General features: G+C 41.7%; 1 protein-coding gene across 1 annotated transcript; it reads right to left on the bottom strand.

Moving 5' to 3' along the window:
* Positions 1–2,838: 2,838 nt before the first annotated feature.
* LOC139732381 (probable G-protein coupled receptor No18) lies at positions 2,839–14,337 on the bottom strand. The gene is made up of 2 exons (XM_071643248.1): positions 14,027–14,337; positions 2,839–4,580 (listed from the first exon to the last, which is right to left on the bottom strand). Exon 2 carries the CDS (start codon positions 4,572–4,574, stop codon positions 3,321–3,323), a length of 1,254 nt encoding a protein of 417 aa, XP_071499349.1. The 5' UTR covers positions 4,575–4,580; positions 14,027–14,337; the 3' UTR covers positions 2,839–3,320.
* Positions 14,338–14,788: the final 451 nt, after the last annotated feature.

The raw sequence follows: 14,788 nt of genomic DNA, 5'->3' as shown, positions 1-14,788 counted from the left end.
TAAAGCCCTGTATGAAAGAGTGATGTTTAAACTTGACCTGGGACCATTCACTCTTGTTGTGCCATATTTCAAGTCGACTATTCAATCCTCTACGTCAAAATTTCATGATCATTTCACGGTGGGGGCTAAAGTATAAAGTCAGATAACGCCATCCAAACTTTAGTGACTTTCAACCGCGAAGTCAATTTACCTCAAACCTTATCAGCACTGATACAACTCGAAAAGCATCATTCATGTCAGCTGAACACGTGTTTCTTCACTTCGCTACTTTGCAAAGCACTGCTGCTTGCAAAACAGTAAGGAGACTTTTAAACAGAGAACCTGCTGGTTCTGGAAGTATTTACAAATTGCACTAGTGTAGGCATGAGCCAACGCGTCGCATCCCTTAATACGGTGCGTACGTTTTACTTGCTCCCTAATAGCAGCATGTAATCCCGACGGCGTCGCCAGACGTTGAACCCGAGGGGAAAAAAAAGCCCAAAATAAGGTGATTGGCTGAGGCATAAGTTTAAATATTTGTACCCATTAACATGGAGAGTTTGCTGTCTCAAATAACACCTGCTCAAGTGCCACAGCCGTGCAATAATTATCTTGGACAAACGAGCGAATTGCTGCTGTTACGAGTAAACGCTATTCGATGAACCCTCGTAACAGATGGGCACAAGCGGACACGAAATCAAACTGTGCTGCTTTATTGAATATCGGTCACCGAACCTTCTAGCTGCAAACAAGTTGTCTCAGGTCTACGACGATACAGACGTAATAATGGCGTCGCACACACTCATGACTGTATAATCAGCAATTTTAAAGCACACGTGTGTTTGAAGCTTCTTCTCTTAAAAGTCACTGGCTTGTGTTGAAGGGCAATGTTACATAATACACAAGCATTGTCCTTTTTTATTATGATTCAACATAATGCTTCCATTTTTTTTTACTCTCAAGCCGTTGACAACGAGTCCCAACAATATTCGGGCAGGTGACTATGGAAAACACGTGTTACAGCAAAATCAGTCCGTCCTCAACGGATTAAAAGACTGATCAAACTGCCATTGGCATTTCTTTATACAAAGATGCAGCCGATATCAACTCCGTTGTTAAACAGCTGGTGCATTATTTTAAAGCAAAATGATTTGTGCTAAATTCTAATGAGCGACGTGTCCCTTTCCAAAAACAGTGTAAAATGCGTGAATTGTAAATAAAGAATACCGTACTTCGAAATGGTGTACCGCTATAACTCTCTATCAATAGTGGGAACATCAAAAGTAGCTTGTTATAATGCGAAGTTTTCAGGAATATCGACTTACATAATTATATTCATTGATAGTGCACACAGGAAGAATATTGTACATACAAGTTTTAATGACAGAAAGTTTTTCTACAGATAATATTAAGGGGTCCATATCTTTCTCTCTTTTTTTCGCTCAACTACAACCATTGTCTTCTTACGAAGATGAAAAGATAGAATCGCAGAAGATTTGTGTTTGATATGAACTAAAGGAGCTGATGATCATTACAAACAAATAGTTGAGAGCCGTTTCGTTATCCAACCACTCCTTGTCCAGCACGCATACGCTTGTATACACACGCGTTCACATACACACATAAACACATAAACACACAATCACAAGCAAACCCATGCGCGTAACAGACAAACACACACACACACACACACACACACACTTACGTAAAAACACCACTTTATCCATATTATGGAAGTATCTGTTTGGGTGTCTCAGATACAAATACACAACATACCATATGCTAATGACCAAGATGATTTCTTTTTTTTTTATGAAAGTGGAAAACAACTACTGTCCAGCAGCGTATGACAAGAAAATCAACAAAGAAAGAGGAAAATAAATGGATGGGATACAGGGGAGTATCATTAGCATGAGTTCACAAATTGCTGACATATTGCTGAAACAATGACTAACCCCGACTTCGAGATCAAGATTCTGCATTACGAGAAATGACGCATCACGCCATATTCTCACAAAGATGGACCTGCTGACATCAGAGTGTGAACACGTGGTGAAGATACAGAGCTCTGGCGTAGTTGCCACTCTTTTCGCGCCAATGCCGATAAAAACACCCTCCAGGAAAATTGACCAGCTGTTCGCCAGCATTTCCAAATAAAAATTTCAAAACGATGTCGTTGATCGAAAGCAGTTTCAGACGCGAGTGGACGAAGAAAATCCGCAGGCAAACAAAACACCAGACACAACAACAAAACGAGATCATTAATTCTATCTTCATCTGATCACAAAACAGCTGACGGTGGGCTCACTTCACACAGTTTGGCACGTCTTTTGCTTTCCTTTTACATTATGACGCGTTCCTGCTACTGCCGTTATTGTTTTGTTTTCATTGTTCTCACAATACGGATCGTGTCCACCAGGCACCGTTCATGTGGTTCGGGTTATATTCCTTCTTTAAAAACATAATCCTCCGTGTTTTGCGTCTTTGGATGATGGTTGCGCGTACAAGCAAACGCGTACACAACAAACGTCTCATCAAGTTCCTGCGGAAAGTCTCGGCGACAAAATGACGGTAAGCGTCGCATTGCGTCTTCGACAAGTTTTCGTTTTGTTCAGCCGAACTACATGTAGTATGATCGACTTTTAGTTTCCAGTGAGTCTGTGATGCACAAACTGATGACGAAGAAATCCATAAGCTTTCTTGCAGTACAATATCATCGACTGCAGCAGATCATCAACCTACTTTATTTGTCGAACTGGAGCAATTTGTTAGGCGTGTGGCAGCTCACTGGCATAACGTAACGTTGTCACACATTCATCACTATTAAGACCCGTCACGTGTATCCAAAGGGGAAGTAACCATAATATTTGACCTCCAACCCTATTGACCTTTGATCCTGACATATTAATGATTTACTCCATTAATGAATGTTACTTTTTGCCAATAGCTTCTCTCCGTCCCTCCACATCGCAGTAGATATCAATAAACGGTCCAAGCTAATCACATCGCTGATCAATTCAGTAACCTTTGACCATTGACCTTTGAGGCTCTTTTAAAAAAAAAAAACAACAACAATGCGTGCATGTTCACCCTTTTACAGCCCATATTACGAAACAAAATTTCCCATGAACGCGTTGGTGATAGCTGGTGTACCTGCAGGCGTACAGATTGAGACGGACGGCAGACCGGGGAGCAATAAATTGTCTCCAGTACCATTGTCAATAGTATAATTTTGGGCATGTAGTGATGATAATGTCCTGCGTTTTTTTACAGAGTCAGCGTTTATATTCCAACTCCCTTGGCTCGTTAAGGCATCTCAAAAAATGATGCAGAAGAGCCTCCTATTTTGAGGTCGAACTCCAGCGATTGCCGATCCAGTTACTGCACTCGCACTTAAGAACATGTTTGAACGCCTTCCTAAAGTCTCTATTGAAAACGGTGTAAATGATTGGATTGATAATGCTATTGAGCCATCCTAGCCATGCGAAGGCGACGAATGTGTTTTTGGAAGCCATCACCAATCCTAATGCGTACAACAATACCGCTGTGAAGTACGGTAGCCAGCAGATTATGAACGCACCCACAACTATCGATAGAACGATCGCCGCCTTCTTCTCGCGATTGACGTGAATGCGTGGGATTCGCGAAGTACGGCGTTTCAGATGCCGATTTTCTAACGTGCCAACCGAGTTCTCCCCAGTAGCCGAGCTGCTGGTCTTGCGACCTGGAGCGTAGGCCACTTGGGTGACGTTGGCCCCATTGCCAATGGTACTGTACTCGGCTCTCCCGTTGCTGTTGACCACGGAGCAGGCGTTCGCGTTGCCGCTGCTATCCGCCAAACTGTCCATGGCCCTATCGACTGGGACGTCGGGGGTGGACTGCTTTCGGTTGCGCACAGCGGAAGGTTTTCGCAAAAAGTGATCGCGAGCGGCGATGAAGATCCGAATGTAAACGGCAAGAACGATGAAACAGGGCAAAAAGAAGGCGGCGATAGCCATAAAGATGATGTAGCGAGGGTCGACGTGTGGGTAGCACGACATAGGGTCCCCCCGTTCGACGACGTGCATCATGATTATCGAGGGGATCGTCAGGAGTGCGGGAATGGCCCAGGCAATAGTGATAGCGATGCCCGCAAGTTTCGCCGACCTACGGTTGGCGTACCAAATCGGCTTCGTGATGGCCAACCACCGGTCACCGGCGATGACGCAGAGATTCCAGACGGACGCGGTGCTCAGGATGACGTCGAGAGTGAGCCACGTGTTGCACAGGATGTCGCCGAGGTGCCAGTTGCCGTAGTTCCAGGCCTCGTAGAGCCCGAAAGGGAGCACGATCACGCAGACGGCCAGGTCAGAGATCGCCAGCGACACGACGAAGGAGTTGGCCACGGTGCGCAGTTTGTGGATCTTAATGACGGACACGCACACCAAGGCGTTGCCCACGACACCTATGATGATGAGTATCGGGAGGAAGATGGCGGCTACGATGCTCACTTGATTGCCGAGCTCTTGTCCACCAACGACGTGGGCGGGGTCGACACCGTCGCTGAAATTTCCCGTTACAAAAGTGTCTGTCGTCATCAGTGGTTGAGAAGCCATCTCGGTCTGCATGAAATACAAAGAAAGTGTCAGATGTTAAAAGAAGAATGTTGGATAAATCGTCGCACTTCTTCTTTCCATTTAATTACACTATCCACTTTTTGTTTATCTTTCGATAATCAACGCCAAAGTAAGACAAAGACCGGCAAACTACCAAAAAGATTTTGTACATATAGCTCTCAAGACCCGACCAGTCCCCCCTCAACAAAACAAACAAACACACAAACAAACAAGCAAGCAAACAAACAAAAACGGACCAAAACGGACCAAAACCAACAACAACACCAGCAACCACCAAGATATCTGTTTATTATGCAAAAGCAGACGGAATGACCCTATCGCAGTGAACTGGTTGCCGTGTTACAAAAGCCTCAGTGGTTGTAGACTAGAAGGCTGAATAAAGGAAGATAGACTCGTTGCCGATTGAAAGAAAACAGCAAAGTTCTCTCACGGGAACTCGCACATTGAGTGGAACTGTGCAGTAAATCTTTTCAAAAAATAATTTCTTTTTTTTTTTCTTTTCTTCTTTTCTTCTTTTCTTCTCCATGACATAAATCATGTTGGGCAGGAGGAGCATTAGAGGAATCATCAGAGACGATGGTCTCATGTTAAGAAAAACACAGGAGAAAACAAAAACAGAACAACAAAGCAAAGGCACACCACAGGAATAACACAGGATGGCCACAGCATACAATCCCGTACAAAGCAAAGACATAACATTTGATCCGGATCCCACCGGACGCGGTATTCTGTACGTACACCTATGCGCAAGAACGCGGTCGCAGCGCGATGAAATGATCGGATGTAATAACCGACACTAGCGGTAATCGATCCAATGTGCAATCGTCGTCTGTTAATTCGGTCAGAGATGAACGGAGTCGCACGGGGACAACATCGCAGCTCTGAGATAAGAAATATCCACGAATTTCACCCTCCCGGGAGAGCATTACCTCGATCCATAACTCCACCGTTTGCACATCAGACAATAACGGACGAGTATCTTGCTCATGAAAGGGGAGAGTGACGGGGAAAGAAAGGGAGCGAGGGAGCGAAAGAGATGGAGCGAAAAAAGACGAAATGGGAAAGAAAGAAGAAAACAGAAAGCCCGAAGCCAGGGATACTATTGTCTCTCAACCACGCTGACGTCTAGAGTGGTGGTTTTTATATCACTAACCATCAATCAGAGGATCTGCCCATCACGTTTTTTAAAGTAATATGAGTGATGAACAGTGTAATCTACGTTGTCAGCAGCACGCCAATTACATAGCTGCAACACTTTTCTACGCCGGTTTCCAGCAGTATGTAAATCCATGGATACGTCATCTGCTTGTGAATGACCCTGTGTTCCACTTTCAGATGTTTTTTTTCTGTTTTCTCTATCTTTCTCTCTCTTTCCCAACGGACCAACTCTATAAAAACGTATGGACTTTTCATTAGGTTTCTCCGACTTAAATAAGTGAAATTTAGCATTTTCTGTTTCGTCCTCCCCTACACATTTTTATGATTTATATTGAGCTTTATTTACCTTTATATCGTTTTACTAAATTGCCCCACTCTTGCACGCCAGACTGTATAATGTAAATTTTACTTTAAAACTAGAAATTAGAAGTTTTCGCGTGCATGAAGCGTTGATGAATTTTGCGAGGAACCAAGATTTTTGATGGTATAAAACGCATTCGAAAGATCCTTTGTTTAAAAAGCATTAAATTTCAGTAGTATTTTTTCTTTCTATTTTCATGAAGCGACGAAAACATTCGGCTCCTATTCGCGAAAGTTTTATGCCTGAAATGCTTCTAATTTTACATCATGCATGTCACAGTTTAAAGGGGAAGACTAGTAACTGATCAGTGGGAATCAGTGGAAATGCTGGGAGATGATTGTTCCAATCCTTATGGGATTCATTCAAGAGTTCATTGTATATCTATTGTTGTGTGAAAATGATTTGCTTCAGAATGGTCTCATATTCAAGTAATGTGCAGTTTAATGCTTCCAGGTTAGCGTCCCTGGTCAGTGACGGAGCATTAATCTGCACATTACTTGAATATGAGACCGTTCTGAAGCAAATCATTTTCACACAACAATAGATATACAATGAACTCTTGAATGAATCCCATAAGGATTGGAACAATCATCTCCCAGCATTTCCACTGATTCCCACTGATCAGTTACTAGCCTTCCCCTTTAAAAAAAAATGCCTCAAGAGCATGTGCATACACTTCGTCTTGGAGTCGGTAACATACCATTTTAGGAATAAAGTCGGTGGGTATCTATCACAAAAACAGTTTGAAATTCAGGAAATCAATGTAAAGCGAGATTTACCTTCTTCATGAATTGGGTGATTGGTATCTTTCTCTCGATTGACAACTAATTATTTGTTGCATGTCTTTGATTCACCGGGCAAGCTGTCTTTTGAATTGTTCTTAAGTCCTTGATTTCTGTAGACAGTGCATTAACCTAAGAGATCACTTGGATAAGTAAACGTATAAAGCATTGGTCTTACCTTTCATCAACATGGTAATGTGCCTTATATCAAAGGGAATGGTGTATGCCTGAACATGATATGTTTACAACGATACAGATTGATGTGATTTTCATAGCTCCTATTCCAGCTTTGTTGATACATCAAATATTGGTGGAATTCTGCTGCAGATATTAAATTCCACCTGTCTATCCTTCTGCCTCTGTCTGTTTGTTTCCCCCTCATTCTGTCTGTTTTGTGGTCCCTATCTCTTTCTTCTTTGGCAGTTCTCACCTTCCTGATTAGTCGGCAAAATTTTGCGCATGACAGGGGTATTTGCTCTCGACTAAGTAATCTACTCCTCGATAGGACGAGATGTCCTCGCCCTCCTTACGGTCAGTTCTACTTTCTGATGTGATCTGCCTCCCCTGACAAAACCCCGTCCCACGGAGGGCAATATTAAGTGCATCACAGAACGTGTTTCCACTGATGAATAGTGTCAACTGAGTACATCTTGTCTCCTGCAAGCTTTGCGCCAGGGAATCAGGGGAGGAGGAGGATGCGTCGGTATTGGAAGAAAAACTAGAAACCGGAATGGATTTGCGGGCTAATCAAATCAGACATCAACACGTCCTGGCCTAATCGTGCCTTGTCAGTGGCCCGTCGTGATTTGCGTATAGCTCCTCGGTGACACATGACTTCACACCTTCTAGAAAGCGGCTGCTTGTGCACCTTTCACACTCGAGAGTTACTGAGGTCGGAGAGAAAAGCAGGATTCTGATTTTGTTTAACACCTTAGATTGTAATGCAACCCGTGGGCAAGACGGGCTTGCACATCACCAAGTTTGCAATTGAAAGGGGGATGCGTCTTTGTGTGTGGGTGTGTGTGTGTGTTTGGAAAGCGCTTGAGCCATCAGAATCCTTGGTTTGTTGAATTTATGAGGTAGGGGATAAGAAATCCATCAGTATGTTAATTTAACGAAATGATTTTGCTGGAAATGTGAGGAACAATTTCGCCACAGAAACACAGGTAAGGTCTTGATTCGACAAGCAACATTGCACCGGCTGTTGCTCCACATAATGACAGTTTCGTTGAAGTAAAGCTTAGACCAATGGTTAAGGAGATTGTGTGTTTCAGGTCGTCCCAAAGTTACTTTATCCATGGACCTATACATATAGGTCCATGCTTTATCGAGTGAATAACATTATACATATAATGGCTGCTATGAGGGGCACTGTTAAAATTATGGGCCCAAGGTGATGTGAAAACCATAACTATGCATGGTTTTCACATCACCGAGGGCCTACATAATTTTAACTGTGCCCCGAATATTAAGCTGTCATTTTTTGTTTTATATACATGTATTTTGTATACAATATAGATTCCGAAATATAGATACCGAAAAAATAGATTCTAGTCTCTTTTACAGCACTCGTAATCAACCCTGATCGACAGCGCGGCGGTCGTATCATTGGTGGACAGGTGCGTACATATGAGTGATCTATGTGTACGGGGTTGCAACTGTCTCCAAACCTATTCACAGGGCACAGTTGGTTCTATCAAGGAGGTACTAGGCGAGATCGCCTAGTACCTCCTTGGTTCTATGCCCCGGGCAGAGTAAATCATGACGTCATTTTGATCAAAAATGGGGCACAGCTATTTTCATGACTACACTTTTAACCAATCAGATGAGAGGAATCTATATATGAGGTATATAATCATTACTAATGCCCTTTGTAACATTCACCATTTTGTGTATCAACTGTCTGCAGGATTTGTTTGGTATTGCGCATAAGATTATTAATCTTTAGCTGTGAGTTTAACTGCACTTACATACAAGTCGAATGGCTCTTTGGAGTAAACTGGAAAATATCATTGAACAAATGTTGAAAAGTAAGAATACAATACAATTAAGGAATGAAACAGATCGTGCTCAAAGAAGGCGGAGTATCCTATGCTTCCAAAAGAGAGAAATATAGAGAAAGAAAGTAGATGTAGAAAGATATTATATACAAAGAACGATCTTCTTAAATTGATAAAAGACAATGAGTCAAATCTCCTCCCCCTCTCCCGCCCCCATACACACTTATACAAGCATATCCACAAACACGCTAGAGAGAGAGAGAGAGAGAGAGAGAGAGAGATGGGGGGGGGAGATAACGTATAATAGGTGCTGCGGGGGATGGTGTGTTTAAAATACAAATATTTAGGAAAAATGAAAGTACATTTATCATGACCGCTTTTAAATATGAAACTTGCGGAAACGAAATCCAGTATGGAGTTCATTCGAGAATGAATTTCCGCTTTATGTAGTGTGCCTCTAGGGACTTGACAGGAAACACTACACCAAGTCTCTTGGGTGACCAAAAATAGAATGAAGCTATCAAAACAAGCAACAAAATTGCCTAACTTCTCTGACAATATAATCATGAGCAGGCCAATGATAAAAAAAAAATGTAACGGTCTTCCGTAAATTCATCAATCATTGATCATTATACTTGCAGTTTATAGTCGATTATTATGGTGCATATATCCCACTTAAGTTCCGTCTGAAAATACCCCACCATCAAACACACACACACACACACACACATACACACACACACACACACACTACGAATATTTCTCAATCAGTTTGAAGGAAAATTAGATGCTTCTCATGCATACAATTGATAAACATGCAGAGCCAGGGTTGTATTGAAAGATTTAAGGTGAACTCCCAGTCTTTGCGTGTTTATGCGAGTAACAGATTGCATACAGGTATCACGTACATAATATGTTGAAGATATGCCAACGTGCTGTATGGGTTACCTATCTTATTGAATAAAAAAACAAACAAAAAACAAAACGAGTAATCCATGGTGGCCCGTGTTCACAGCCAACAGAGTATGATATTACGGCTACAATCATAAGGTAAGCACTATTGGGCACCTGTCCCGCTTCATCATGAATAATCATCAGGAAGTAAGATCCTGTAAAATAAGTGCCCAGAACGCTGGATAGGTGCCATAGAATGTAAAAACGTATCGCCGGGAAATGTAAAAATCTCGAAAAATTGCATCAACGGGGAATGTAAAAACGTCTCGCCGAGAGATGGAAAAATGTTCAGTTTTGCCGGGAAATGTAAAAACGCTGCCGGGAAATGTAAAAATTATGTATTTCAACAGTATAACGGATTATGTAGATGATGAATATTCATGATGAAGCTGGACGGGTGCCCAAATAGTGCTTACCTATAAAAGCAAAAAAACGCCACCTACGGGGAAAAAAAAAAACATGTCCAGTCCACAAGTCATTTCCTTGCAAGGAGCCCGGAAATACTACTACTAGTGAAAAGGTACCTGGGATCGGAAAAGGAAATGTTTCAGTCAACAGGATTTAAAGCCATAACCTTGGAAGATAGGCCAGTCACTTACACAATCAACGGTTGATATTGTTCAAATTTCCTCAAAACCTCAGGCAACTATCACGCACAAGGTACCCACGGTGATTTGTTGTGGCAATGTACAGTCTCTACATGTTCCAGTCTAGCAATTCATGGGCCCTGATTTTTTTTCTCTTTCTTTTTTCCTTCCTTTGATTCTGTTCTTTCGTTGTTGCTGTTTTTATTTTCTTTATCCCCTTCCACACAATCTCGGCACTGTTCAAAGCAATGGCCGTGAAAAGATCGAAACTACCTTCATCATGAAAAACCACAAGCTTAGGTAAGGAAATTCAAAGAATGCAGGGATCTGCTGTGTAGAATTTAACGAGAACTTGATTCCTCAAAGCACTATAAGTCTATCCAGAAATAAGGTTTCATATTTTTCGAACAATCACCTAGCGACGTGTACAGAAAGAATAGGGAGCAGAGAAGAAGGACAAAATAATGAAGGAAAAAGGAGAATGATAAAAAGATAAGAAAAAGGTTGAAGGTCAGTATTATACATTTAAAGAAAAGCGAAATCACTGGATTAGAGGGGGAAAGGTTATTGATCAGCTCATTTGAAACCGTAAGATGAAAACACAATGACAGGACGGTATATACCGTTTACGTGGATAATCGACTGTTAGCCCCCCCCCCCCCCCTTCATAAAAAAGGGAGAGAAATGATTCAAGTTTTCTTTCCCTATAAGCACTCACCGACGAAGCCGTTCAAAAAAACAAACGAACAAACAACGATATAAACCAAATAAGAAAGCAATAGATACACTAGCATCTGGGTTTTCCACTAGATTTTTGCAATGAGAACAAGTTCATTGAATTCACGATTTGTCGATATTGGGTACGGTGGCGGCACGTACTGGCTTATTTCTAACGACCACTCCTTTGCGAATATAGTTCTGTTTGCCTAAATCCATCTTCGCACACTGATTCGATTTCAAGGTACCATTACACCATAAACGTCCAGCAGAATTGAGGCTAATGGAATGAAGTCACTTAAACTTATTCCTCTCTCACACACACACACACACAACACACACACACACACACACACACTCACACCCACACTCCCTCCCTCTCTCTCTCTCTCTCACACACACACACACACACTAACATTAACTGTCTTCTTCAGTCAATATCATTAATTTTGTTGTTACAAATTCTGTTTCATATTCTTAGAGAGATATCCTTGTATGCAAATATTAGTATGGTGTACACATAGATTTATGTATATGTGTTTATGCACATGAATGTTCTTTGAATGACATTTAGACATTGTATATTTGTGTTATTATGGCATATTTGCTGTTCTAAAAAAAATGCATCCGTATAAAATTGAACCAATTTCCCCCTCTTTTGGTTCATTTGCGCTAAAATATCATGGTTGGAATGTTCCTTTTACAATTGAAACTTACTATTAGGTAACACTATTTTTCCACAAGAAAAGAAAAGAAATCAAAATGAAAGGCAATCAGAAAGGACAAAATGCAGATTCCACGCGCCGTCGTTGTGATATAAACAACAAACGTTTCAGAGAACGGACTTTCTCTACCAAAAACATTGCCCTTTCGTTGCTGTTTTTCGATTCGATTCGAGGAAAGCTGTTAAAAGAAGAAAAAAAAAAGAAGGAAAATATAAGAGCCAAAGGAGCATGAGAAAAAAAAAAATCTCAAGAGAACCACGGAGATGTTATTCGTCCGTTACAGAGAGAGTAATCGACTGGGATTGATTGCCAACATGAAACAGCGTTTACCCCTCCGAGGACTTGACGAATATTTGCAATGCGTTGAAGACATGATCGTTCTGAAGAAAGACTGAGTGACTTGAGAGCAAGGATGGACGGAATCTTCGATCCATCTCACGCCGAAGATGTCTTGCCGAGTGTTAACGTGTCCTTACGTTTTGTGTAAACTCCGCAGTTCTTTTCGTCGTATTTGGAACGCGCAAGCTCAAGGCGGAGAGATTTATGTTAAAATGAGCTGCTTTTAATCATAGGAGGCAAATCCCGCTCACGAATATCTTTGAAGGCAATAATGTTATAAACAAAGAGCTCGCAAGATAAATGCCAACAGTTCTTGACGCACTAAATTCCAACCCTATTAGTTGTGTTCATTACATTACTAATGGCTGTAGTAATAGTAGTGTTAAGATAATCGATTGAAAGAGCATTAAACATAATTAAAAGTGGCTGTTCATCAAGACTATATACAGATAAACAGAGTCCATAAACCTCTTGAATTGACGGGAATTGTTGAAATGAGGAGTTTCATCGAACAGCCGATCGCTATCTGGGAGCGGTTGTACCAAAGAGGTTAAAGAAGGTGGCTCGAAGGTAAGCACACCATTGGTCATAGCAAGGAGCTTAATAAAGTTCCCTGGCTGTACCTTATGCCGTTGTAAAAGCTGTATATAGAGAAAGTGCCTTGTCTGGCAGACAGTGGATTTAGGTGCCAAAATGTCAAGAGCTCAGTGTGTCTGGCAAGAAATATCTTCGTCATACAGGGCTGGTGCTGTTGCCTTCCCTTCTTTGTTTCAATTGTATTTCCAGAGGTTGTTTTCGTTGCCAAAGGTCAAGTTGGGATACTCCCCCTAAGATCTCAGGGGGTAAGGGAGTAAGCGTTTTTCCAGCAGAGCAAAACAAAAAACACTTTCTGTTTCAAGAATATCTTTCTACACATTAATCCCAACATTTTTGCACGCACGAAATGTGCCGGAAAAAAAAAATAGCATGGTTATACCGTATACTTCGGCCCACACCCACCTGCTCGAACAGCGAGTTTGACATCAGGTACGGGTAATCGATTTATAATCTTGGAATAAAGGCCAATAATGAGCTCATAATGAGAAGGAGCATCAACTCGATTTCGAATAACACTTTCCTTGGCCAGTTTTTGTGTTTGTGCTGTTACCACTTGCGGCGTAAGTCTGTAATGGCTATTTTAGATATTACTTTGAATCGAACCATATTTTAAAAGTTCATACCTATAGATACGTCTGTTCATCTGCTCAGTGGAAGGATTGTCCCTACTTTTAACATTCACTTTACTCGAGAATGTAAATTGATGCGGAAAGAATGTCAATAATATTTTATTAATGTCAATACTATAGCATGATGTTCTAAAGAAGAATCTGGGTGAAAGATACACTAATGGCAAGGAGGGAGAGAGGGAAAAGAAAGAAAGCAAGACAGACAGACAGACAGACATACCGACAGGCAGAGAGAAAGTTAGTGAAAGTGAAAGTTAGGGAGAGAGGGAAAAGAAAGAAAGCAAGACAGACAGACAGACAGACATACCGACAGGCAGAGAGAAAGTTAGTGAAAGTGAAAGTTAGAAAGAGAGAAAAGGGAAAGACTTGAATTGAAGGGTGAGTTTCACTGCGATTGCAAACTTTTTATTGGCCTATATACCAAAAGCTGTCAGTGGCTTGCGGTATGTAACACAACTTAAAGAGAGAAAAGAGAGTTAACACGCTACCAAGAGAATAACAAGACGATGTAGATCAAAAACTTTCTCTGTCTTAGCGTTATACTTATGACGGACCTAAAAGAGAAAGAATATCACAACTCACCAAAATGCAAGTGTGTTCCTGCAAGTACAAAGTCCAAACGAACTCAACTGCGGTATGGGCTTAGATGCACTGCGCTGTTCTGAATGTGCACAGTCGGAGATCCAACAACCGTAATAATCCGAAGTAAAGAGAACGCTTTAATTTTTCTCTTCTCCTTGCTGCGAATCACTTAATAATCAAAACCATCTACTGGATGTCAAGAGAACATAGCGGCCCACTGAGCGTGAAAGTGTTCTCTCACCGATTAATTCAAGCACTTGCAACAGTTACCGGTAGCCACGGCACACGTAACATCCAGACGTTGTCGTCGTGACACCGCTTGTGACAATAATGCAAAATTTGAGGACGCGTGCTCCTTTTAAACAGCACCCGCCGCTTATTAATTCTTCGTCGTCTGCTACAAGTACTTTGCTGGGCACAAGGTGACGAGGGATACTGTTAGCACGGTCTGTGCCGGTGAGTTTCTTATTCAGAATGCGTGCCACATTCGTCGTGTGCACCGTCATGCCACATACGCGGTGACAGATCATATATACGAGTACGTACGTGTCCGTCGAGCTGGTACCCGTACTTGTCAAAATCTCGACACTCTCGCGGTTTGTTTGTGTGAGTTGTATAATTAAATGGGTGTGTGCGTATGTGTGTGTGGAGGGGGGGGGAGGGGGTTGACTTACTGTGATCAAGAGCTATGCAATTTGTACTGCACTTAACGGCTGCACTTGTGAGTGTGGATGTGCGTTCATCATTTTGTGTATTTCAGTT

This window comes from Diadema antillarum, unplaced genomic scaffold (genome assembly GCF_040938485.1).
Source record: "Diadema antillarum isolate AM-2024a unplaced genomic scaffold, OU_Dant_1.0 seq00000415_RagTag, whole genome shotgun sequence".
Lineage (NCBI taxonomy): Eukaryota > Metazoa > Echinodermata > Echinoidea > Diadematoida > Diadematidae > Diadema > Diadema antillarum.
Note: the sequence above shows the minus strand (reverse complement) of the source record. Positions and strands in the feature narration are given on the sequence as shown.